This window comes from Vicugna pacos, chromosome 6 (assembly GCF_048564905.1).
Source record: "Vicugna pacos chromosome 6, VicPac4, whole genome shotgun sequence".
Classification (NCBI taxonomy): domain Eukaryota; kingdom Metazoa; phylum Chordata; class Mammalia; order Artiodactyla; family Camelidae; genus Vicugna; species Vicugna pacos.
In genome coordinates this window covers 29,577,570-29,603,769 of record NC_132992.1, presented here as the reverse complement: position 1 = coordinate 29,603,769, position 26,200 = coordinate 29,577,570, and the positions used below count along the sequence as shown (strand labels likewise).

The following is a 26,200-nucleotide window of genomic DNA, read 5'->3' as shown; positions in this document are numbered from 1 at the left end:
CCCTGTATATCACCTTGTTTGTTAACCTAATCCAAATTCCATTATTCAGCTTAAGGGCTGCAGATACCATAGTGGTTATTAAGAGTCTGGAGGCTAAATTTAGGAGGAAAGAATCAGTATCCCCAGGCCCTAAAGATTGTCCCAGAAAATCTCATCTTTACCTTCTAGTCCTCTTCCCTGTACTGAAATTTCTTGAAGGAAAAAGTCCATGTTCATCTTTTTCTTTCATTTTTTTGTGGGGCAGCTGCCTCCTGTGGAAGCCTATGATTTGTCTTTAAGCACTGTAAATGCCCTTGAGGGCCCTAGAAAAGAGAAGAAAAGGTTACCCTTATAGGATAAAGGAAGAATGGGAGGTAGGGCTCCCTTACAGTTTATGTTCATTTATCTCTCTCTTGTCATCTTCTCAGAAAAATTAGTACTCTCATCTTATTTTGCCTGTTTGGCTACTCAGGATTGAAAATGTTGACTCTGTTGTAGTTGGGAGTGCATTGAACTGAATGGCATGGATTCTATGCCATGTACTCTGCCACTAACTAACTAAGTTCCTTTGGGCAAGTTACTTGACCTCTTTGGGTTAAAATAATAATAATAGTAATAATAATAACAACAACAATAATAATAATAATAAGTATATGTATATGTATGTATTTATATATTAGGCTGAAGCTTTAAATTCTAAAAGCTCTTTATCTGTTACTTACTTATTTTATTATTATATAATAGTGATCAGTTTCAGCCTCAGGACCCTTAGGGAATACAGTTTGTAATAGTGAGAGTGACTCTGCAGTGGTGATTGGAGGAGAATCACTGTTGCCTGGAATGTTCATTATTATAGTTCTTTGTACACAACCATGCTTTGCTTTTCAAGAAGAGGAAAGAAATTGCCTAATGAAATTGCAGAGTTAAATACAATGCAAATAATTGATATATTGTAGTGTATTGATGTAAAAAGAAAGCTTAGTTTGATCTTGAGCTGTAAGTTTTTAGAGACAAAAGTCCAGACATGTTTCATTCCTGTAGGATGAGCTTTTCTCATTCTTGTGAGTAGTTAGGGAGTATCTGAACACTTAGAACTATTTCGTCTCTTGGTTTGGCAGCCACTGCAATAGATTATGTGAATAGATCCCTTCTCATCTTTATGGTAGGAGATAACTGTTACGTAGAGTGAATTCATCCCTCCAGCTCCTATGTGCTTTTATTTTTCTACCTTCTCAAGAATATACCCATAGCAATCCCTGTATTGCCTTGATTTAAGAAAATATGCACTATATCCAATGTTCAGAATAGTTGTAAGTTAGTATTTTGATCTCTTCTCAATACCTCCTAGCCCCTACTTTTATTCTCTTAAGGCCTTGTTTCCTTTTATTATTTTTCAAAAAGATTGTCCGTTCCAGTTTCTATAATCACTGCCTTCAACCACTCTTAATCCCACTTCAGATTATTCTATTTGTGTGTATTGACAAATGGCACTTAGAAAACACCTAGGAGCCTCAATAGTTGCTTCAAACTATTTGAATAGCACTGTTAAATGCTCTTGGAGAAAAGGTTAATCCTGTGTTATGGCCCAAGAAAAGTAATACCAAAATGTACAAAACTCAAAACAAAATGGAATTTGTAGTGTAAAAATCCCTTGTAATGAGAGTTTACTATTGCAGTTTTTATAATTTCCTTCACTTTTTAAAAATTGAGTTATAGTTGATTACAATATTGTATGTTACGCTTGTACAGCATAGTGATTCATAATTTTCATTTTAAGAAGCTACCAAACTGTTTTCCAGAGTTACCATACCATTTTACATTCCCACAATAGTATGTTAGTGTGTCAGTTTCTCTACATACTTCTCAGCACTTGTTATTGTCTATCATCTTTGTTATAACCATTCTAATGGTTGTGAAGTAGTATCTCATTGTGGTTTTGACTTGCGATTTTTCAATGATGTAAAATCCTTCACTCTTAAGCCAAAAAGCAACATTGTTTGCTCTTTAAAAACTATTTTAGCCTATAAAGGAATATTTTTCCCATATGAAAGGGGGACAGACTATCAATAAATAAATGTTATTTTCTAGAGGAAAAAAATTCAAATCTATAGACTTAAATAATACATATATACATACATATGTGTGTATTATAAACAGGATTAACCTATGGATAAAGAATTCTGGTAATCTGTACTATGAAAGAGTTAGATTAAAGTCTAAAGGTGAAATTGTTTCATCTATCATTTTTATATAGTACAGAATGGAATTTTTACTAATTCATTCAATATATACACATAGAGCACTTTCTGTGTGCTGGAGTGTTTTAGTCCGTGGTAATGTAGCAGTGAACCAGCAAGCAAGAGCCCACTACTCAAGGAACTTACATGCTAGTGGAGAATACATATGTTAAACAAATATGTATGTCTGTAGTGTAAATATTATGAAGAAAAATAGGATAGGGTAGGAAGATATAGAAGTGAAAGTAGGTGCTGTTTGAGAGGGTAGATCAGAGAAAGCCATACTCAGGAGTGAGTATTTACCTAAATAGAGCAAGAACCTAAAAGTGTTGTAAAGAAAGCCATAAGAATATATGAAGTGAAAGCATCCCTCAGATACAGAGTACAGCATATACACAGAGCGTTCCTTGGGATGAGAAATTTTGTAATCCATCCTCCACTGATCAGGCAGATTTAGGTGTCAGTAACCACAAAACAGTTTTCATACATGAGACCAAGTTACTTGCCTTCCTAAATAAAACCTTTATTGTTTTTAAATGGAAATTATAATTTCTGCATCAGAGATTGTGTTGATGATTAAACGAGGTAATGATATAAAGTATCTATAGTTCTGTGTTAAGTGATAAAATGATGGTAGTAGCTGTTACTTTGTTGGAAATTGTTATTGTCAGACTAGCCATTTTAGTATTTCAAAATTAGTCTTCTAACTAGTATTCTTTAGTGATCTTTGGGGTTGTTGTTGTTGTTGTTGTTTAATGTTTTAAAATGTGTATAATCTTAAACCACATACTACTGTTTTAAATATGTCGTAGTCTTAATGAAATAGGACCATTACTCCCAACTTCAAACTGTTATGCTTTTGATTATCACCCTCCTATATGTATTTATTTAAAAATATGAATGACGTTAGAGATCTCTTTCCTCCAGTTACTTTTCTTTCTTAAGGTCTGTTTGTGATAGGAGCAACTCCAGATTTATTGATGAGTTGACAAAAAGTTGACATTTTACAGATTGTTTAGTAATCAGATTACATCTTTTGACAGAAAAAAAGCTCTACTCATAGTGGCTAGTTTCCAAGCTTAGGTGTTAAAAGCCTATTTAGAGCTGATCCAGTAGTACTATTAGTTGGATTTCTGTAGGAAAATATAACTTTAATCCAACTCAGGATGCTAAAAATACATTTTTTAACATAGCACCTTCGAGTTGGTCTGCAGAAAGAAGCTATATCTCTCTCTGAATTCATATAAAACTAAATTTTCTATAAGTTCAATCTGTATATTATGTGAGATATACAACCCGGTAGAATTAGACCATCGTGTGATTATGTCCTGTCTTTCTGTTACATAGTAAGTTTCTTAAGGATAAGAACTTACTTACATCTTTGTTTTCCTTTCATCACTTTGTGTCGTTTACTCACGTATTTGTTTTAAATGTTATATTGACTGTGTTCAAAACTTGTAAGCAGAGCTCTGTTTTCCCATAAATCCAGACATCTTACCTAATTTATATCAGATCTCAGATCTCTCTTTCAGTAGATGGGCTTTAGAAATCTCTTCAGAGCAGTGCTCAGTTCTTTGCATACTGCATTTTTTTAAAATGTATGCCTAATTAGTATCTCTTAGAATAATGAAAATAAATCACCAGTCTTTTTATTTTTTTCTGGCCTCTCCAGTTTCCCAGAGACTTATAACAGTTAGACATTTATCTTCACTTTTCTGACTGAGCAGCTATCATTTTTACTCTATTGAGAGGGCAAAGTTTTGATTATCATTGCAATTTCCCTAGGTTTGAACTCAGAACTTCTTTGTAGGGGAGAGAGTGCTAATGTAAATGATAATATGTTTTTAATTTCAGATTCCACTTGCTCATTGATGGGATATAGGAATGTGACTGACTTGTGTATTAACTTTGCATTCTGCATCCTTGCTGTAATCATTTATTAGTTCCAAGAGGTTTGGGGGTTTTTTTGGGGTTTTTTTGTTTTTGTCTATTCATTCAGATTTTCTACATGGATGATCATATCATCCGTGAACAAAGATGGTTTCTTTTTTTTCCCCTTTCCAATCTATATTTGTTTGTTTCCTTTTCTTATCTTACTGTATTAGCTAGACTTCCAGTATGTTGAAAAGCAGTGGTGAGAGGGGACACGCTTGCCTTGTGCCTAATCTTAGCAGGAAATCTTTGAGTTTCTCACCATTAAAAGTGATGTCAGCTGTAGGTTTTTTGTAGTTGCTCTTTATCAAGGTAAGGAAGTTTCCCCCTATTCTTATTTTAATGAGAATATCAAGACTGGGTGTAAGTTTTGTCAAATACTTTTTCTGCATCAATAGAGATGATCATATAACTTTTCCTATTTACCTTGTTAATATGATGGGTTACATGGATTGTTTTTCAAATACAAAACAAATGTTCTATCCCTGGGATAAATCTCACTTGATTGTGATGTGTAACTCTTTTTTTTGTATTGCTGGATTCCATTTGCTAATATTTTGTTAAGAATTTTTGCATCTGTGGTCTTTGGCAGATACTGGTCTGTAGGTTTTATTTGTTTTTTTTTGTTTTGTTTTGTATTTTTTTGTCTTATTTTTGTATCAGAATAATATTAGCTTCATAAAATGAATTGAGAAGTCTTCCTTACTTGTCTAATTTCTTGAAAAGTGTGTGTGGAATTGGTGTTCCTTCTTCTTTAAACATTTGGTTGAATTTTCCAGTAAAATCATCTATCCTTGGAGATTTCTATTTGGGGAGTTTTAAAATTATGAATTCCGTTTCCTCAGTAATTATAGGGCTATTCAAGTTGCTTATTCATATTGAGTAAGTTGTGATGGTTCATGTTTATTGAGAAATTGGCCCACTTCTTTTATGTGGTCAAACTTATGTTTGTAGAGTTGGCTATAGTATTTTCTTATCCCTTCAGTGTCTGCAGGGTCTATAGTGATACATTCTTTTTATTCCTGGTATTGACCATTTGCATTTTCTCTTTTTTCTTCATCAGTCTCCCTGGAGGTTTGTAAAAAATAAATTTTTTTTTTGATCTTTCAATGAAGTAGCTCTGTGTCTTACTTTTTTTCCTAGTGTTTTTCTGTTTTCTTATTTATTTATTTATTTATTTATTTATTTCCTCTGCCTAGGTTTTATTTGCCTTTCTTTTTCTAAATTCTTGAAATGAAAGCTTAGATTGATTTGAGACTTTTCCTCTTTATGCATTTTAATGCTGTAAATTCCCCTTCAGCATTGTTTTAGCTGTATCCTGTAAATTTTAATGTTATATTTCCATTTTCATATTTCTCAGTGGAAGTTTTATTTTTATTTATTTCCCTGAGACTTTATCTTTGACCCATGAATTTTTTTTAGAAATATGCTGTTAGGTTTCCAGGTGTTTGGAAATTTTCCTGTTATTTTTCTTTCATTGATTTTTATTTTGATTTCATTGTAGTTGGAGAACATGCTCTGTATTATTTCAATTATTTTAATTTGTTGGGGTTTATTTTATAGCCTAGGATATAGTCTATCTTGGTATATGTTCTGTGGCCTTTGAAAATAATGTACTCTGCTGTTTTGGGATAGACTGTATTATAAATGTTTATTTGATCCTGTTGGTTGATGGTGTTATAACTTTGCTAAGTTTTTATTTGTTCTATCAGTTGTTGAAAGGGAATATTAAAGTCTCCAAGATTATTATGGATTTGTCTATTTCTCCTTTCAGCCCTAAAGTTTTTGCTTCATTTATTTTTTAGCTGTGCTTTGTGCATATGCATTTAAGATCGCTATGTTTTCTTACTATTTTGGCCCTTTTATTCATATGTAATGTTCTTTATCTCTGATAGTTTCCTTTGCTGCTTGGACATCTTTGTCTGATACTATTATGGCCACTTCTACTTTTTTAATTAATATTTGCATGATACATCTTTTTCTTTATTTTATTTTGTTTCCCCATTGTGATGAGGTCTTTTAAGATCTATCAGGATCTTTCTTTTATTTTCTGCCTGCTTATATCATTCTGTTTGAAGTGAATTTCTTTAAACAGCATATTTTTAGGTCATGTTTGTTAATCTACTCTGCCAGCCTCTGGCTTTTAACGGATATGTTTAGACCATTCATATATAATGTAATTATTGATATGTTTCCACCGTTTTATTTTTTGTCTCTGTTCTCTCCATTTTTTTTGTTTCTGTCATTTCTTTTTCTTACCTTCCTGTGGATTACTTGAATACATTTTAAGCATTACATTATGATTTATCTGTAGTGTTCTGGGGTATATCTCTGATATAACAGTAGCAGCAACAGTAGGTTTTAGCAGTAGTTCTAGGTATTATGTTACATATCCATAATTTATCAGTCTACTGATGGTGTCATTTTACAAGTTTGAGTGAGTGTGAAAACTTTACTTCTCTTTGTGTCCCTTTGCCCTTCCCCACTTACAGTATAATTGTCTTAAAAATTCTTCTGTGTATATTTTGAACCTCATTACATAATGTTACAATTTTTGTTTCAACCATCAAACGTAATTTGCCTTATTTTCTTTTTGTCTCCCTGATGTTGTAAGATTCCTTCTTTCATTTCCTTTCATCTGAGAATGTCTTGGTTTCCCCTTCATTTCTGAAGGATATTTCCTCCACATAGGAAATTCTGAGTTGACAGTTCTTTTTGTTTAGCACTTGAAAAATGTGCCACTGCCTTGTGACACTCCTTCAGTTTTCTTCATTTCCTCTAATAAGCACATGTTATAAATCAATTTCACTTATGTGAAGACTTCTCCCTTCAGCCTGCTAATCAGCTCCAATCATTGTCCTGCTTATATCATTTTGTTTGAAGTGAATTTCAAAGCCTTCATCCTGGGATCTTTCTTCATAATCATCATGAAAATTCCCTTTTCATCTCCTCTATTGACTCTCCATTTCTTGTATTTCTCACTTTTGTTTATTATCTATCTGACTCTACAGGAAGAATTTCGGGGGGAACTTTAAATATCTGAGGGTATTTTTCTCTTAGACTTGCATTCAGTTGATGATTAGGCTAGATATAAAATTTTAGATTTCCTAAAAATTTTGAAGGCATTGTTCTATGTCTATCATTTGTGTGTGTGACCTGGTTTGAGTCTCAGGGGGTTTTTCTTGTTTATTTGTTTATTGTATGTCTTCACTTTCTCTGGCTTTTTTAGTACTCTGAAGTATGACAATGATGTGCCTGGTAGGTCTGTTTTCATCCACCATGCTGACCCTCCCTGTGCCCTTCCGATTTGGAAATTCATGTCCTTAAGCCCTGTACGGTTTCAAATTATTTCTTTAATTTTCTCTTTGTTTTTTCTGTACTCTTTCTGAAATTCTTTTTATTTGGATGTTGGTTACTATAAACCAGTCTTGTGGGCTTTTAAAAAATCTTACCCTAAGTTCTAGGAGATAACCTGAACTTTCTCTTCCAACTTTTAAGATAATTTTGCTGCTATCTAATTACACCCTATTTTTAATTTCTAAAAATCTTTATCAGTTTGTTTTTGTCTCACTTGTGTTTTGTGTGTGAAATTTGTTCTTACCTTTTGAGAATTTTTGAAAGTCAGGTTTATTGAGATATTTACATGCAGTCAAAATTCACACTTTTTTAGTGCATGGCTCTTAGTTTTAACAGTTGGGTAACTACCACCATAATCAAGATATAAAACAGTTCTTTGGGGATCTTGACCATCACTGATGTGACTATTTTTAGGTGTGTGTGTATATGTCTGTTGTGTTTTCTTCTGAGACTGATCATAGTTTCCAAAGAAGCATCTTCTGTACTCTTCGCTGGAGTATATAAGCTTGGCTGCAAGCCTCTGTGGGGCAAGTGTTAGAAAGAAGGTTGGAGGTCTTAATATGTAGGATGTAAACTTTCATTGGATCCCTCTGTTTAACTTGGGGAAGGAGATCTAGGAATCTCTGTTTTAAATGGATAATCAGTCATGTACTTGTTCTTAAAGCTACCTTCATCTCACTTCTTGAGGTCTTCAGTATTGCTAATTTCTGAACCTTTTGGGGATTCTGCTTTTCACCTTTCTTTGCTGCTGATTTAGGATTTGGCTTTCTCAGATATGCTAAGTCATTTTTCACTTCTGCTTTGCAGTTTCCATAATGGTGCCATCTCCTCATCTTTTATTCTTTGTGCTAATGGAGTTTATGCCTTTAAAACCTTCCCTGCTGGCATTGTAATGGGGTTTTAGGGAAAGGTAAAAGTAATTGCATGTGTTTAGTTCATTATGTTTAACTAAATATCTCCCTTTCTCCCCCTACCCCCCTAAAAAGGGTGACTTACCTTGTGGACAAGATCCCTTTATAATCTAGCTTATGCCTGTCTCTCCAGCTTCATTTCTCACTCTGCTGCAGGCTACCCCCAGCCTAAGCTCTAGTCACATGTACCTACTTAAGAGATTGCCAAACAAATCATGTTGCTTCATGCCTTTCAGTTTTGCACATGCTATTTTCTCAATGTGCTATTTGTCCTTTAAGACTCCTCAGTGAAGCTTTGCTGACTTGCAAAGGTGCCTGCTGTCAGAGTTCTTATTGTATTACTGCAATTATTTATTTACTTTTAAAAAAGTCTTATCCTAGAGGTTTCTTACCCTGAGGACAGAAGTGGAAAGGCTCTCTCTGGATTAGCAGCAATAAATCTTAGAATATCCTGAAATTAATTACAGGATTTCATGTGTTCGTATTTTTTGAAAAATTATCTAAGACAAATTTTCTATTAAGTGTGTACATCAGAAATACTTGTGGAGGCTTTTAAAATATAATCGCTTTGGGCTTCATTCCAAATGTCTGCCAAGTTACAGTCTGAAGTTTGAGCCCAGAAAGGTGTATTTTCAAAAAGCTTCCTAAATGATTCTTTGGAACAGGATCTCTGTCTGTGATCTACATTAGAGGCCTGGCATATAATGAATACTCAGTAAATGTTTCAAGAAAGAATAAGGGAGAAGCTTGGGTACATGGCATGACCTGAAAAAAATTTGCTACCTGAAACCTGAGTGGGAAAATCGCTGACTTCCTCTGTTATATAAATGAAGTCACAGCATCTGTTTGCCTCCGTTGTATATAACTGGAGGAATAGGAGAGTGGGGATTATTTTTTTCAAATAGGGAAGAAATTTGGAGAGCTACCTGTAAGAATGAAAGAAAAATTTATAGATTAAGGATAAAACAAGTCAGATATATATAGTCTGATTTTGGTTCCCCTGGCTGCTTATGGTTTTAGATGACCCAGTGATTTGATTCCAAAAGTGTAGGTTTCTGTGCATTTGAATGTCAAGATACCACTACTATATAGACCTGACCTCATAAACTGTAAATTTAAATTTAATATATGGCTAGTGATATGGAAAATGAGGAGACTGATATGTTGCATTGGTAAAAAGTACATACCATATTATTGTAGCTGGTTGCAACTTAAGAGTGAGAACAGAAAGAGCTTTAATTTCCTGGAATGCCCTGCCTTGTGCTCGCTCTGTGTTTAAGGTTTTTAAAAATATGTAACTTAGAGCTATAGGCGTACCTTGGAGATACTGTAGATTTGGTTCCAGAGCACTGCAGTAAAGCAAGTTACATAAATTTTTTGGTTTCTCAGTGCATATAAAAGTTATGTTTACACTATACTATATGTAGTAGATTGAGTATGCAATAGCACTGTATCTAAAAAAATACATTCCTTAATTTAAAAATACTTTATTGCTAAAAAAAAAAGGCTAACAGTCACCAGAGCCTTCAGCAAGTCGTAATCTTTTAGCAGGTGGAGAGTCTTGCCTCAGTGCTGATGTCTGCTGACTGAGCAGGGTGGTGATTGCTGAAGTTTGGTGTGGCTGTGGCAACTTCTTAAAATAAGAAAGCAGTGAGGTTTGCTGCATTGATCGACTCTTCCTTTCATGAAGTTTCTCTGTAGCATGAAGTGCTGTTTGATAGCATTTTACCCACAGCAGAACTTCATTCAAAATCAGAGGCAATTCTCTCAAACCCTGCTGCTGCCTTATCAACTAAGTTTGTGTAATATTCTAAATCCTTTGTGGTCATTTCAACAATCTTCACAGCACCTTCACCAGGAGTAGATTACAGCTCAAGAAACCACTTTCTTAGTTCATCCAGAAGTAACTCCTCATCTGTTAAAGTTTTATCATGAGATTGCAATTCAGTCATATCTTCAGGCTCCACTTCAAATTCCAGTCCTCTTGCTGTTTCTACCACATTTGCAGCTACTTTCTCTGCTGAAGTCTTGAACCCCTCAAAGTCATCCATGAGAGTTGGAATCAACTCTTTCAAAATCCTTTTAATGTTGATATTTTGACCTCTTTTGATGAATCACTAATGTTTGTAATGCATCTAGAATGATAAATCCTTTTCAGAAGTTTTCAGTTTACTACATTATAGTCTTACAGAATATATGTTTCTTACGTAGTAAGACTTGAAAGTCAAAATCACCCCTTGATCTATGGGCTGCAGAATGGATGTTGTGTGAGCAGGCATGAAAACAGCATTCATCTTGTTGTACATCTCCACCAGAGCTCTTGGGTGACCAAGTGCATTGTCAATAAGCAGTAATATTTTGAAAGGAATCTTTTTTCTGAGCAGTAGGTCTCAACAATGGGCTTAAAATAATTCAGTAAACCATGTTATAAACAGATGTGCTATCATTCAGGCTTTGTTGTTCCATTTATAGAGCACAAGTAGGGCATGATTTAGCATAGTTCTTAAGGGTCCTAGGATTTGGGAAATGGTAAATGAGCATTGGCTTCAACTTTAAGTCAACAGCCATATGAGCCCCTTACAAGAGAGTCAGCCTGTCCTTTAAGATTTGAAGCCAGGCCTTGACGTCTCCTCTCTCACTATGAAAGTCCTAGATGGCATCTTAGATCTTCTGGATCACTTGCTGCAACTTATACATCAGCACTTGCTGCTTCACCCTGCACTTTTATGTTATGGAGGTGGCTTCTTTCCGTAAACCTTATGAATTAACCTATGCTAGTTTCAAACTTTTCTTCTGCAGCTTCCTTACCTCTCTCAGCCCTCATAGAATTAAAGAGAGTTAGGGCCTTCCTCTGGATTAGATTTTGGTTTAAGGAATGTTGTGGCTGGTTTAATCTTCTGTCCAGACCACTAAAACTTGCTCTGTATCATCGTTAAGGCTGTTTTCCTTTACCATTCGTGTTCACTGGAATGGCACTTTTAATTTCCTTCAAGAACTTTTCTTTTGCGTTTACAACCTGCCTGTTTGTTGTAAGAGGCCTGGCATTCAGCCTTCTCAGCTTTTGACAAGCCTTCTTCACTAAGCTTAATCATTTCTATTTTTGATTTAAAGGGAGAGACCTGCGACTATTCCTTTCACTTGAACGCTTAGAGGCCATTGATATTCATTGACATAATTTCAATATTGTTGTATCTTAGAGAACAGGGAGGCCCGAGGACAGGGAGGGAGATGGGGAATAGCCAGTTATTGGAGCACACACACATATTTATTGCAGTTATTCGCCATCTTATATGAGCATGGTTTGTGGTGTGCCAGAACAATTATAATAGTAACATCAAAGATCCCTGATCACAAATCATCATAACACATATAATAATGAAAAGTTTGAAATATTATGAGGATTACCAAATTGTGACAAAGAGACATGAAGTGAACAGATGTTGGAAGAATGGCACCAATAGATTTGTTTGATGCAAGGTTTCCATAAACTTCCAATTTGTTTTAAAAAAAAAATCTGTGAAGTGCAATAAAATGAGGTATGCCTGTATGTCCTCCGCTTTACTCACAAGCCTCTTTAACATAGCATAGAGCTGTTGCTGTATTTTTATATGTCTGTTCAGGAAAAAAGATCAGGCTCTAATGCTTTTTGTATTTTCCATTTATTATTTTTATTTTTTATCTAGGTATTTAAGAGATTATGGCATCTGAAACCCACAATGTTAAAAAACGGAACTTTTGTGATAATATTGAGGATCATTCTACTGATCTTCCTAGAAAAAGGATCTCTAATTTCACTAATAAGAACATGAAGGAGGTAAGTCCATGGTTTCTAGCAGTGGAGTGGGTAAGACAGTTATGTCAGTCTGTTTAGGGTGCTGTAGCAGAATACCGTAGCCTGGGTGGCTCATGAACAGCAGGAATTTATTTCTCACAGTTCTAGGGACTGAGAAGTCTGAGGTCAAGGCCCTAGCTTAGCTGGTATCCATTGAGGACCCACTTCCTGGTTCACAGATGGCTCTCTTCTCTCTACTTTCTCACTTGGTGGAAGGGACGAGAGAAAATTTCTGGAGTTTCTTTTATAAGGACACTAATCCTATTCATTACTCTTATGAAATAATCACCTCCCCAAAGCCCTATTTCCTAATATCATCACGTTGAGGGTTAGGATTTCAACATAGGAATTTTGGGGAGACACGGTCATTCAGTTTGACACAGTTTAAGCTGTTAAATCTATGGATAGTTCTAGTTAAATTGTTTTAACAATGGGAGGGTGACAATTTTGCTCAATCTGCCAAAATTAAGTAGAATTAATGAAATTTTGAAAACTTTTTATATTCCAGCAGCTCTAAAAACTTTTTGGCCAATATACTGTTTTGATGTAATTTAAATATTTTAGTTTAATTTTAGAGGAATCTCAGAGGTACTTTTTGCTCACCTCTTCAAGGCTCATTAGCACTGATACAATTTCTTAAAACCATATTAAAATTCAATTCACTTACCAAGCACCCTGTAAGTACAGAATGTGACTAGTAGCATGGAAACTAGCTGGATGGGTATGTTACATTGTCAGAAATAGCTACATACAATGTTGTTGCAACTAATGGTTGAGACTACGGCATTAGAACAGAAAAAGCTTTAATCCAAGAAACATGAACTGTTGAATTCAGACTTGTTGATATCGATCAACAAGTTCACATAGCTTTACTAAAGAACTTAAATATGTAGCAATATGCTATCTACTTTTATTTTTCAGGTTAAGAAATCTCCAAAACAGTTGGCTGCTTACATAAATAGGTAAGAGCTTCTTTAAACTTTGTGGGAAACAACAAATATTGAAAGCTGGGTAAGAGTGAAAATAGGGAAAAATAAGTCTTCTCTTTTATTATAATAATAATTTATTGTTAGACAGCGCCTTTGTTCCAGGGACTGTGCTAAACGTATCGATATTAGATAGATACATGTAATTATCCCAAACTAGTGATGACTGAAACTAAAGATCTGTGATTTCTTTAAAAGTCACACACCCAGAAGGTGGTAAAAATGTCATTTATTCCCAGGTCTGCCAAACTCTAAAGGTGCTTTCTACTAAACCTCTGGTTTTCAAGATATGATCTGAGGCCCCAGGGAGTCCTTCCAGGGAATTTGTGAGGTTGAAACTATCTTCACAACAATACTAAGATATTACTCCTCTTCCTCATTTTCACTCTCTTACAAGTGTACAATAGTTTTCCAGAGGCTACGTGATAATTGATGTTAACAATAGATTGAAAGCAGAGGGAGATATGAGAATCCATCTGTCTTCTATTAAACCAGATATTAGAAATTTTGCACAAATGTAAAACATTGCCCATTCTTCTCACTACATTTTTTGTTTGCTTTGGAAAATAAAATATTTTTTTAAAAAAATTCTGTGTTCATATGTAATGAACTTATTATTTTTAAATAAATTAACAAATTTTCTCAATTTTTGATTCAGTACATATCAATAGATATTGCACACATAAAAAATTCTTTTGGGGCCTCAGTAATTTTTAAGAGTACAAAGCATCTTGAGAGCAAAACATTTGAGAACCACTATACTAAACCATGAGATGTGCTCTGTTGTGTTTTATCTTATTCAAACAAATTAAATATACTTTAGCTTAATCAAAATAAGTGTTCTGTTGTATTATAAGTTAAAATATATATTCACACTTGCATGATTCAAAGTAAAATATTCAAACTTAAACTTTGTTAGAAAAAGATAAGTGACAAGAAATTGTTATAATTTTGTTGTAATTTTCTTATTCCCTGAATGCCCTGTAATACTTCATTTTAAAAGCATCTAGTTATTATGCCTCTTCATTTTCTTTTGGTATAAAGTATCATCCTTTTCATTGCTTTCTAGGTGGTTTGTAATTTCCCTTTTATTTTCCTCTTCAATCTAAGAGTTAAGATTTTTTAAAATTATTGTGCTTATTCTGATTTTAGTGGATTGTGATCACAAAATGTTGCCTGTTAAATCTTTGTTTTTAAAAACTTTTAAAGGTCTTCATATGCTTCTTTTTCATTTAAGAAAAATCAATTCTTTTTACAGAACAGTTGGACAAGCTGTGAAAAGCCCAGATAAACTACGTAAGGTGATCTATCGCAGAAAGAAAATTCATCATCCTTTTCCAAATCCTTGTTACAGAAAAAAACAGTCCCCTACAAGTGGGGGCTGTGACATGGCAAATAAAGAAAATGAACTGGCTTGTGCAGGCCACCTCCCTGAGAAACTACGCCATGATACTCGAACATATTTAGTTAACTCCAGTGATTCTGGTTCTTCACAGACAGAAAGCCCATCATCAAAATATAGTAGTTTTTTTTCTGAGGTAAGTCATTTACATAAGCTTAACTTCATTCTTGTAATTATTAGCTTCTTACTTTGCTGTATTCTACTAGTAAAATAATTCACTGCCCATTAAATTAAGACTATTTGAGAGATTGTAACTCCTGAGATAATTTTCTAGATTAACTAAATTTGAATCAGTAGTTTATTCCATTTCTCTAAGTTAGTGGTATCTCAGATGGAATGAAGTGATTGATAAGCTGCTGTAAACACCTAGAATGGCAAGATGGCCAGTAGAAATTTAAAGGAAGGGAAAAGAAGAAATTTTGCCTACAAAGTGGACCACAAAAGCCAGTTATCCAGGTTCATTTTGCTGGGCTCTCAAAATTGCCATTGGAAACTTCATTTAGGCAACCTCAAACCTGCTAAGGTTTGCTGCTCTTCCAGCCCAGGCAAAATTAGTTGTTTGAACAGGCTCAGAGGAATTGTTTTGGGTGATAGAAATATTCTAAAACTGGACTGTGATAATGCACAAGTCCATAAATTTATTAAAATCCTTATATTATATATTATCAATGTGTGACTTTTATGGTATGTAAATTATACTTCAGAAAAATCACTTTTATGAAAAATGGTCATTTGAAAGAATGGTTTGATAAAACTTATAAATACAAGTTTATAATAATGTTTATTATTACGTTTATTGTTCATGTTGTAGAAAATAAACCCAAAGGAAAAAATTATTCATGATTTCAATATTTATAAATAACAATATTAAATTTTTATATATCTTTTCTCTTCATACTATACATATTGATAACTTGATTTTTATGTTTAATAAATTTAGATATTTTTCCATGTCATTGAATAATGCTTCTACAGTTTTTTCTCTTGCAGTTTTATTGAGATATAATTGACATACAGCATAGTATAAGTTTAAAGTGTACACATAATGATTTGACTTACATACATCATAAAATGATTACCACATTAAATTTAGTGAATTTCCATCATCTCATATAGATACAGAATTTTTTAAATAGAAAAAAATTTTCTTTCCTTGTGATAAAAACTCTTAGGATTTACTCTCTTAACAGCTTTCATGTATAGCATACAGCAGCACTAATTATATTTACCAAATTGTACATTATATCCCTAGTACTTACTTACCTTACAGCTAGAAGTTCCTTTTGACTGTGTTCATTCAGTTCCCTCTCACCCACCTCTGGTAACCAAAGTCTGATCTGTCTTTCATAGTTTGTTGGTTTGTTTTTGATATATAATTGACCTATAATACTATGTCAGTTCCTGGTGCACAACATAGTGATTTGATACTTCTCTACATTTCAAAATGATCACCACGATAAGTCTAGTTACCAGTTATCACCGTACAGAGATATTACATGATGAATGGATACATAACATTACATTACTTGAATGTGCCTTAATTTAATTATGATTTGGTAAACTTAGTATTGTTTCTATCTAGCATGACAGTTTGAAAAGCATTTCCTATGACATACAAGCAGAAAAAAAATCTTTTTATATTAAAATAGTCCTAAGTATGTAGATGAAAGAAAATGAGCCTCATAAGTAGGATAATAATAATAAGTCAATAAGATGAAAGAAAGGTAGAAAACAAAGTGTTATTAACTAAAACCATAATGAAATGACACACAAAAAAGTTTCCATTTGTCAATAAAAATGTCCTTACTTGTAAAAATAAGATCCTGGAGTAATAGAAAGTTAGTAATGCTAGGAGAGGTAAAAGAAGTACATATGGTATCTGTGAGAAAAAAGGGAGCAAGGAGAATTTGATTTAATAGTGAATTTTCATGAACCCTGGAGAATAGGATGGTAACTAAACCTTAGTTTTAAAGAGAATTACTGTCAGACTAATTCATTCACAGTATTTATTGATAGCTCCTTAACTGTGCAATGTGTTCTACAGGCTCTTAGGAGATAGATTGTGGGTGAAAACAGGCAGTATCCCCTACTCAGATGTAGTTACAGAAGTGATGAGGGCAACACTGATCAGATAATCAAAGAAACTATATATCCTGAAGGATTCTGAACATGTGACTGTTATAGTCTAGAAATCTGGCCTACATTGGGACCTAGGTTGGTTCTTCATTTGAACTGAGGGAATAAACATTCCCTAGTGAGGATGCGTTTAAAAAAAAAAAGGAAAAATGCTTCAGTTGTGCGTTTATACTAGTGCCATAGGAGAGCATTTTTTCTAGGCTCTCCTTTTACTTTGCTCCCATTTTGACTACTTTCTGTAAACCTTCCTTAACCTCAAACTTCAGTAATAGGTTTATTGATTGTCCTTTTGTTTCAGACCTTTTCTCCTGATGTGGTACATGCTCTAAAAGCCTAAACCTAAAAGTGATACTTTTAGTATTTTGTTAAAGTTCACATATACATAACATTTTGACTCAATAGTTGTACTCCAAGATATATACCCAAGAGAATTGAAAACACAGGTCCACACAGATACTTATGAACAAATGCTTATAACATTTATAATAACCAGAAGTAGAAACAATACAAATGTCCATCAACTGACTATAGATAAGTAAAATCTTATATTTCATACTATATAATATTATTTGATAATTAAAAAGGAGTAAAATACCAGTATATGTTATAATGTATATAAATGTTGAAAACATTATGCTGTGTAAAGGAAGCCACGTACACAAAAAGGCCACATATTGTATGATTCAGTTTATATGAAGACTCAAATTAGATAAAATCATAAGAGATAAAAAGTAGATTAATGATTGTCAGGGGCTGGAGAGACGGGAGAATGGAGTCCAGGGTTTCTTTTAGGGATGGTGAAAAGGTTCTAGAATTCATTATGGTGATGGTTGCACAACTCTGTGAATGTACTTTTTAGTACTACTGAATTATACATTTTGAATGGGTAAATCTTATGGTATGTGAATTATATCTTAATCTGTTACTGAAAAAAATTGGAACTAGATATTCCAATTCTAAAACTAATCCTACAGAAGATTTTGTACAAGTGCACATATTTACATAGATATGTTCATTTGTATGTTTAGTTTAGGATGTTCACTGATGCATAGTTTTAATAGAGAAAAACCAGGATCAGTATGAAATTATGGTACATAAAAACTAGAGAATATGTAATTGTTCTTTTAAAAATGAGATTGATCTATGTTTTGATGTTGAAAAATCTTCATAATATATAAGTGAAAAAATAAGGTTTTAAACATACAGATATTAGACTATTTTAATTTTATATCTACCTAATATATCTAAAAAATGGTTTGAATGATGCTGACCACTCTGTTAACTGTGATTGCTTCTGGGGAGTGATATTAATTGTTTTTGTGGGCAAGTAAAGAGTATTCACTTTTTATTTTAGCAGATTTATGCTACTTGAACTTTTTACAATGGGAGTATATTTTCTTAGTTATATAGAAAAAGAAAATGAATGAATGAATTGAAATACTTGTCACAACACTGAATTTTTGTGGTTTCCCTCTCATGCTATTCAATTGGTAATGACTAGCCTATACATTTACCTTTTCCTTTAATCTGCATTATTATAAAGTAAATCTTAGGTTTGTAGGTAACTAAAAATAATTTATTCTATGAATTATTGAGTTTTAAAAGGAAAATAGTAGCAAATAAGAAAAAACATTGGTAAAAAATAAACAGGTCCTAAATTTATTCAAATCATATTGTTCAGCTGCAATATTCCTTTTTGTGGACCAGTAAAAGGAGTCACCTCTGCATAGTTTCAAAATATGTCTACCAGAATAATTTCATTGAAAAAAAAAGTTTCATGTCATATCTCAATATGCTTTTTAACAAATGAGGTTACTGCCTTTCAGGTTTCTCAGGACCATGAAACAATGGCACAAGTTTTGTTCAGCAGGAATTTGAGATTGAATGTAGCTTTAACTTTCTGGAGAAAGAGAAGTATAAGTGAACTTGTAGCTTATTTGGTGAGGTAAGTGTGACCATTTATGCTTTTGTTCAGTAAAAGTAACTTCCAATGTGTTATCTACAAATACCTCTTCTTTTTTATGTTATACTGGCTAAAATTTTAAACTTTCTATGTTTAGCTTCAGTAGTGACAGTGTGGTTTAAAAAACATTTATCACCAATCTAAGAGTAACCAAACTACAGAAAACCATCTGTTTTATCATACTGAACAAAGCTGTTTTCTTCTCTAAGATTCTTGTTTTTTTTTTTTAATATTTCTTCTTTCTTTTTTGGGGGGTCGGGTTGGGGGAAGTAATTAGGCTTATTTATTTATCTTTGGAGGAGGTACTGGGGATTGAACCCAGGACCTCATGCATGCCAAGCAGGTGCTCTACCACATGAGCTATCCCCTCCCGCTCTAAGATTCTTATCTATAAAACTAAGTGATAATATTATGGGAAAACCAACTTTAAAAAAAAATTCCCTTTGAAAATTTTAACCATTCCCTTCCTCACTATATTTAGGTCTCCTCAAATGTTACCTTAGTGAGGCCTTTCTTGACCACTTTATTGAAAAATACATATTTTTTCACACCCTGTCTCTCTCTTTCCCATTTTATGTTTCTCCATAGCACTTAGCACCATCGACATGCTTTATATTTTTACTTGTTTGTTGTCATTCTCTGCCTTCTCCTACTCCCTCATACTCAGACACACATTGAAATACAAGCCCTATCTCTTTGTTCATTGCTGTATCCCCAGCACACGACTCAGCATAGACACTCAGATCATTTGCTGAATGAGTAAATTTCTCAAAAGCAGTGTGAAGGTTATAATACGACAGTAAACAAGGAAATCAGCTCTCTAAGCAGTTTTGTTTCCCACAGGATAGAAGACCTTGGAGTTGTGGTGGATTGCCTTCCTGTGCTCACCAATAGGTAAAAAGAATATTTTTCAGGGAAAAAAGTCAGTTTAAAGAAGTGCAAATTATAACCTGTTCATATTTTTATAACTTAGTATTTATTTTTAGTTTACAGGAAGAAAAACAATACATCTCACTTGGCTGCTGTGTAGACTTGTTGCCTCTGGTAAAATCACTACTTAAAAGCAGATTTGAAGAGTAAGTGCTAATCTGAATCTCAATTCATTTTTCTCTTTTAACATCCTTGATATTGTGCCTTGTGAGTCCATAGTGGTAGATTGAGCTCCATGGGACATGCATGGTTTCTCTTTTCCAGGAACTCATAGTCCAGTTGGGAAAAGAATTTGGAATGATTAAAGAACAATTACAGAAACATCTATAAACAAGTTACATACAATATGGTTTTGTGAAAGTTGTGAAATACACTTTAAAAAGGGGAAAGATCAGTGTGTATGTGTTTTTTGAGGGGGGTGGAGTATCATTTTTTGTAAAGGCTTCTTGGATACTTGAATTTTGTAACAAAATGTCATTTCAGATATATAATAGTTGGTTTAAACTGGCTTCAAGCAGTCATAAAAAGATGGTGGTCAGAACTATCATCCAAAACAGAAATTATACATGACGGGTGAGTATACCTTTAAAGATAAACTCATGCTACTAAAATTTTCTTCAGGAAAGCAGCTTGATTAAACTAGGTGATAATTTTATTCCATGATTATTGGTATATAATACTTATTCTTTTCATTTTCAGAGGAATATTAAATTAGAATACTGTTCATATGGAAAAATTACACATGAAAGCTGAATTCCAGAACCCAGTAACCCCCTGTATCTCTTGTTCTGGCAGAACTCTACCCTTCATTTTAAGAGGAAAAAGCACAGCAATGATTTAACCCTTATAGCATCCATTATAAAGGAGTGAGAGAAAAAGAGATGGCCTTTCGTGGAATGAGTACTGAGGCACAGAAATGGAGGCAGCCTGCAGGGTCCTTTGGCTACCTAGACATTAACATATGAGAATCCAGTGTAGATGAGTACAGTTCTAAAAACTGTATTATAATCATAATTTGACTATTGCTTTGATGTGAATATATGTAGCTTTTCTACCAGATGAGCCAGATTATAATGAAGTTACCAAAAAAAGAAAAAATCTCCAGTTTGCTTAAAGTCCATAATTTACTTTCTAGGCTCTCAAAATTTTCCCACTTTATATCCATGAACTGGTCCAAATGCTCCAAATGCCTAGTTATTTTCTTACCTGCTTTAACAACTAAGTAACCTTTAATTTCCATGATTGGCATGTACTATTTTAAAGACTTGCTTGACTTCAAATGGTATAATTTTATCCTGATAAATACTTGAAAAGTTTATAACTGTTTTCATTATGTGTATTTACTACCAAAGTCCAGTCCTTCTATATTTGCATTTTTTTCTCCTTTTTTACTCCTAGAAATATTCAGATTTTAAAACAACAATTAAGTGGATTGTGGGAACAGGAAAACCATCTTACTTTGGTTCCGGGATATACTGGTAATATAGCCAAGGTAATCTATATTTAAGCTTAAAATTTTAAGCTTAAATCTATATTTAAACTTAATTAAAAATTAGAAAAAATATAATAGTGTTATGCATTCATAAACAAACTCTTTCAAATATCCAGTTCAGTACTACTCTAATAATGTCTGAAGTCAATTTCATATTTACAAATGATTAAGGTCCTCTGGATATGAATATGACTTTGACAGGGAACATAGGAATTGGTTATTGAATGCATTTCAAATATAGCCACAGAAATAATGTGCTAATAGGTATTTAATGACCTAGTTCCAATTAGAGAAAAATACTTGAAAAAAAATTAAGAACCCAGGTTAGGAAGGCATTTGAAAAGACAGTGACACTCAGGAAGCAAGAGGTGAAGAACACAATCAATTAGTTTTGGAATATTTTTACTTGGCTTTTGCTAACTTCATGGGGTTTTTTTTGAAAGTTAAATTGTTCTACTCACAGGATGAATTTGACATTGTTCTCTATTGATTTACTTATCTCTTAAAGGAAAAGTATGCTACTAGTTTAGATTTTAATTTTTAAACTTCTGAAAACATTGGTAGTTAAAAGTATAATTGCAGAAAAAAATTATTGTTAAGAAATATTTCCACTCTTTTACTGGGCATACTGCTATCATAAATAGGCATTATCCAGAAATATAAAAACTTTCTTTGGTTTTAAAAAAATATAATCTAAATAGAGGAATTATGTCATGGATTTATAAAATTCTTCTCAGAATATCTTCATGCAAAGAAGCATAATGGTGTATCAAGCAAGTGTGTTACCACTATGTATAATTTTACTCTGTAGATTTCTTAATGATGAAAATCTTACCAACAGAAATCAATTTCCTGAATTTTTTTGTTGTTGTTATTATTTTAATTCTTTTGACAATAGGGGTTGGAAATGAAGTAAAAGTTGATAGAAAATAGAATGCTTCTAGACAATACATGGTATATTACCTTGTTCTGGAAGTGCCTTGTATTCTTAGTTGTAGAACTGAAAAAATATTGTTTCCTTAGAAATTTGCTTTCAATTTTTAAATTTTTTATAAAGGGGGAACCTTTATTGTGAACATGACCTTAAAATACTGTATTTATTATTACAAGCAATATTGAATAATTAAAAGTTCTATAAAGTTCCTTAAGCTATGATAAAACCTCTTTTATAATATTAAACCCTCATTTGTAATTTTTTGAGGGTATAAATCAGAAAGGCTGTCATCAAGCTCGCCTAGATTTATATGGCACGGAAGGAACTGCGGTGATGATGTAATGATCTTGCTTAGCTATAAAAAAGCAGAGTTGTTTGATCACAGAAACTAAAACATTCACTAAGCACGTAGCAAACATTTGAGCACATGCTGTGTGCTACAAAAATACAGATAAGAGGAATAAGACAAATCTTTACCCTCAATAGTTCACAAAGGGAAACTAAGACAAAACAAGTGACAAAAAGGGAGAAGAAAATGGGGTGTGTGTATGTATATTTTGGTTACTGGCTAATAAAATGTTTTTGTTTTATTCTTTAAGGATGTAGATGCTTATTTATTACAGCTGCATTGAGAGACTTCATCTGCTAAATAGCATTTGGTAATTCAGAACATCCCTGGACTGTATGATTTCCCCAAAAATGTCTCATCTGAGAACTGAACTGTGAAAGAAATCAAAACCATTTTTTCCCTTTAAAAAGCCACATAGTGAAACCACTAACGAAACGCTAACAATCTACTTCACATTGAAGTGGAAAAATATCCAAAAAGAGCAGCTCCAACTTCAATGAGGTGAAAGTGCACTATGAAGATTGTTCGCCTTTGCTGCATTTGGGATTTATATGGTTATTTGGTAACGTTGTTTAAGAACTACTGGGTCTTAATGCAATCCTGCATAAGAATATAATTTATACTATGTGAAAAAATAAGACAGGACTTATTACTAGGAATCACCAAGACCAATCATCATTACGTTTTTTAAGATTATGTTTTATAAGAAGACACTTAAATGTGTTCAACTACTATTTTCTTATGTTGAAAGGACCTTGAAAGTTTAAACCATCATAGCAAATAATCAATACTAAAAGTTTTTTGTTCACACTGAGATACTGTGTATGCAAAATGCCTTAATTACTAATAAGCCAATGTGTAATATCTGTTTAAGAAAAGTAGAACCAACCATGCTTCTGAAATGATAAAATCATGGAATTAAATCAGGGGTTTCCACTCATGTAGAATGTTGTTGTTAAAACTTATTCCACACTATTTTTAAAACTTGAGACTATTCTTAGTATCTCTGATTTTTTTTTTTTTTTTGCCAGAATCATCATGTCATGTATGTATGTGTTATTCCTATATATAAGAAAAAGGTGAATATGTTTTTGTATGAATGCTTAACTGGAAATGTCCGTGGAGTTGGCTAATTTATATTCACTTTTTATTGCATACAGATTTCTAATATTTTCAGTTCTGTGTCATTTAAGTTTTCTTCATTTGAGTAAATTCACTAAATACTTCTATTTTTGCTTTTTTTAATTCTGATTTTATATGAATTCTGATTTTTTTCACTACTTATCTTTAAAGAATTACATATAATGCTTTAGAAATGTTTACATTTAGTGCTGACCTTGTATTTTAAATTCCAACACTTTACATTACTACCTCCTCCAATGGTTGGTATAAAATACCAGCAGACTGTATGAGGTCTTTTTTTTTTTTTAATACCAGTTTTAGTATCAATGAACTTCACTTCTGAAATGTGTGTATTATCTTGAAAGTGATTGGGGTTCAAATATCACTATTGGTGGTTCATACATCATCTTATCTTCAATAAGCCTGAAAGGCATCTGAGCAAAGATTTTTAGTAATTGAATTTCTCTGCAGTAATCCTTCCAGCACTTGAATGTAAATCTTTAGCATTTACCAAATTAGCCACTACTGATGTGAATCCCAAACAAGCATCTTTCTTTCTTTAAAAATGTTATATTTCACTGTTACATTTTTGTGTAGCTATATTTTATGTAGCTATGTATTCATCACAGTGAACATCAATTGTAATTGGTTATTCTCTAAAGTCTTTAGATTAGAATAATTTATTACTGCACTTCTAGATTTTGAGAGTTATTTAAGAAATTTGTTTTTCAGGAGGTGAGAATTTGAATTGTGAACCTGTGTCATCTCTATGAAACCTTAAGATGTTGAAATATAATCTTTTTTTGTTCCTATCCGTTTAGTTATCACTCTCTTATCTAACAGCTTCAACCAGTTAACTCAGTTGGTGCACAGTGCTAATGAGGCTAAGGACAGGATGTCAATCCTTTTAGTAGTTTATTAACTTTATACACATACACAAAATTGTTCATGGCTACAGACTGTACCTTCTCTTAGATATCGATCTCACAAATTCAACTCTTTGTCACAAGGAGGATGGTATGTATAGCAAAGCATAAACCCTTCATTCACCTCAGATGGAAAGATAACTCAAATAATTGGCATATGGGATACTACAGACCTTTAATCTTGTATTTAAAATAGTATTAAAAATAACAGTATCTAAAAATCTGTGTTACTGTAATTTTCTCTGGGTAAGATCATTAAACAGTATCTTCTAAAAATCAAACTTCAGTCAAAATTAAGTACAAATGCAAATGAAACCTAGTAAGAAAAGGTATTTTCCCATTGACACTGGTTTCCTATGCTTATGTTTGGGTTTGTTAAAGGAGAGTAGATGACACTTCATTTTAAGCACTCGGAGCTGTATAAGGCAGCAGTCTTTAACTAACTTACAAATATGATTCAGTGGCACACACTCCCAATTTCTGTTCTTGGCCTTTGCAGTTTACCTTAGTACCTACCTCTCTCAGTTACTGAGTTATGATTAGTATTAGGTAATTTTTAAATTCTTGGATAAAAGATGTTAGATAAGTAAATGTTGAACTCTTCAGTTGCTGTTAAGCTCCTCTCGTGCTTTTTAATCAGAACAGTGTTGATCTCCAGAAAGAGCCAAAGAAAGTGTTTACAAAGTATTTTGGCTGTTGTATTGACCTAGATTAGGACAATTGGTGTCTGTCATTGCTCATTTGTTGCTGAGTTACTAAGCAGTGTAACTGAAGGACTACCCAAGGTCTCTATGCCGTTTAATCTCGTCTACCTTCTTCAGCTTTCTGTACTCGACTTTGCTAACTTTGCAAGTCTAGGGGCAGGTAGTTTATTGAGGTGGTAGACGGTTATAATCAAGCAATTTGCTTCTACTAGAGATAAAGTAAATAGATTTTATAAGGAGTGTTCATGATCAGAATAAAAGGTAAAAGTTAGAAAGCAAGCATTATTAGATAGTTTTTAAAACTAATCTTTTGGCAGTAATTTCAAAGGTAATTGACAGATTATTTACATGAATCCTGAGGTGTGAGAATTTGGGTATAAATGTCTATATTTACTTTGACTAATCATTAATAACAGCATTGAACCCTAAGGACTATTAAGGAATTAAATCCCCTAAACATGCTTGGTACATATCATGTCCTAACCTTAAAAATGGTTATATGTATTCAAAGCTATATATCTAGACTTTGAAATATTAATTTTCTCAAACTTGTATTTGGCAAGTTATTGATAATAATTAATATTAATGGATAACTAATTTGAATAATGATTATTAGCTATTAAATGCTTATAATAGAAATCATTTTAAATGTTTATTTAGTTACTCAAGTTAGTCAAGGAATTTGAAAAAAAACAAAATTTAAGTTACTATTTTAGTAGTCATTCCCAGTTATTTTTCTTCCTATTTAAGAACAAGATGGTAATGTCAGTTGCCTTTGTTGATTTTAAGAAAAAAAAAAAAAAGACTCATAAGCAGCTGACCCAACTGGAGTGATCCATTTGGTTGCACTACTTATTTTTCAACACAGCCTTTTATTATCTGGATGACTTCAGATGAAAATAGTATTGCTGGACATTTGTTGGTAGGTATTTACTCCTACGTTACTCTTTCTCCCTTAATTTCTAATTCTTCTAGCTATGAAAATTGTTTTAAAACTTTGTGACACAC

At 32.9% G+C, this 26,200-nt stretch overlaps 1 protein-coding gene across 1 annotated transcript in view; it reads left to right on the top strand.

The window, feature by feature from the left end:
- The window catches only part of KATNBL1 (katanin regulatory subunit B1 like 1), a 41,911-nt gene extending 18,242 nt beyond the window's left edge, over positions 1–23,669 (top strand). The window contains exons 2-10 of the mRNA XM_006201607.4: positions 12,100–12,230; positions 13,170–13,210; positions 14,493–14,772; positions 18,599–18,717; positions 19,579–19,629; positions 19,722–19,811; positions 20,149–20,238; positions 21,064–21,157; positions 22,691–23,669. Of these exons, the coding sequence (XP_006201669.1) occupies positions 12,114–12,230; positions 13,170–13,210; positions 14,493–14,772; positions 18,599–18,717; positions 19,579–19,629; positions 19,722–19,811; positions 20,149–20,238; positions 21,064–21,157; positions 22,691–22,723 (915 nt within the window). The 5' untranslated portion in view covers positions 12,100–12,113 and the 3' untranslated portion in view covers positions 22,724–23,669. The remainder of the gene's footprint in view (positions 1–12,099; positions 12,231–13,169; positions 13,211–14,492; positions 14,773–18,598; positions 18,718–19,578; positions 19,630–19,721; positions 19,812–20,148; positions 20,239–21,063; positions 21,158–22,690) is intronic.
- The last annotated feature ends 2,531 nt before the right edge of the window (positions 23,670–26,200 follow it).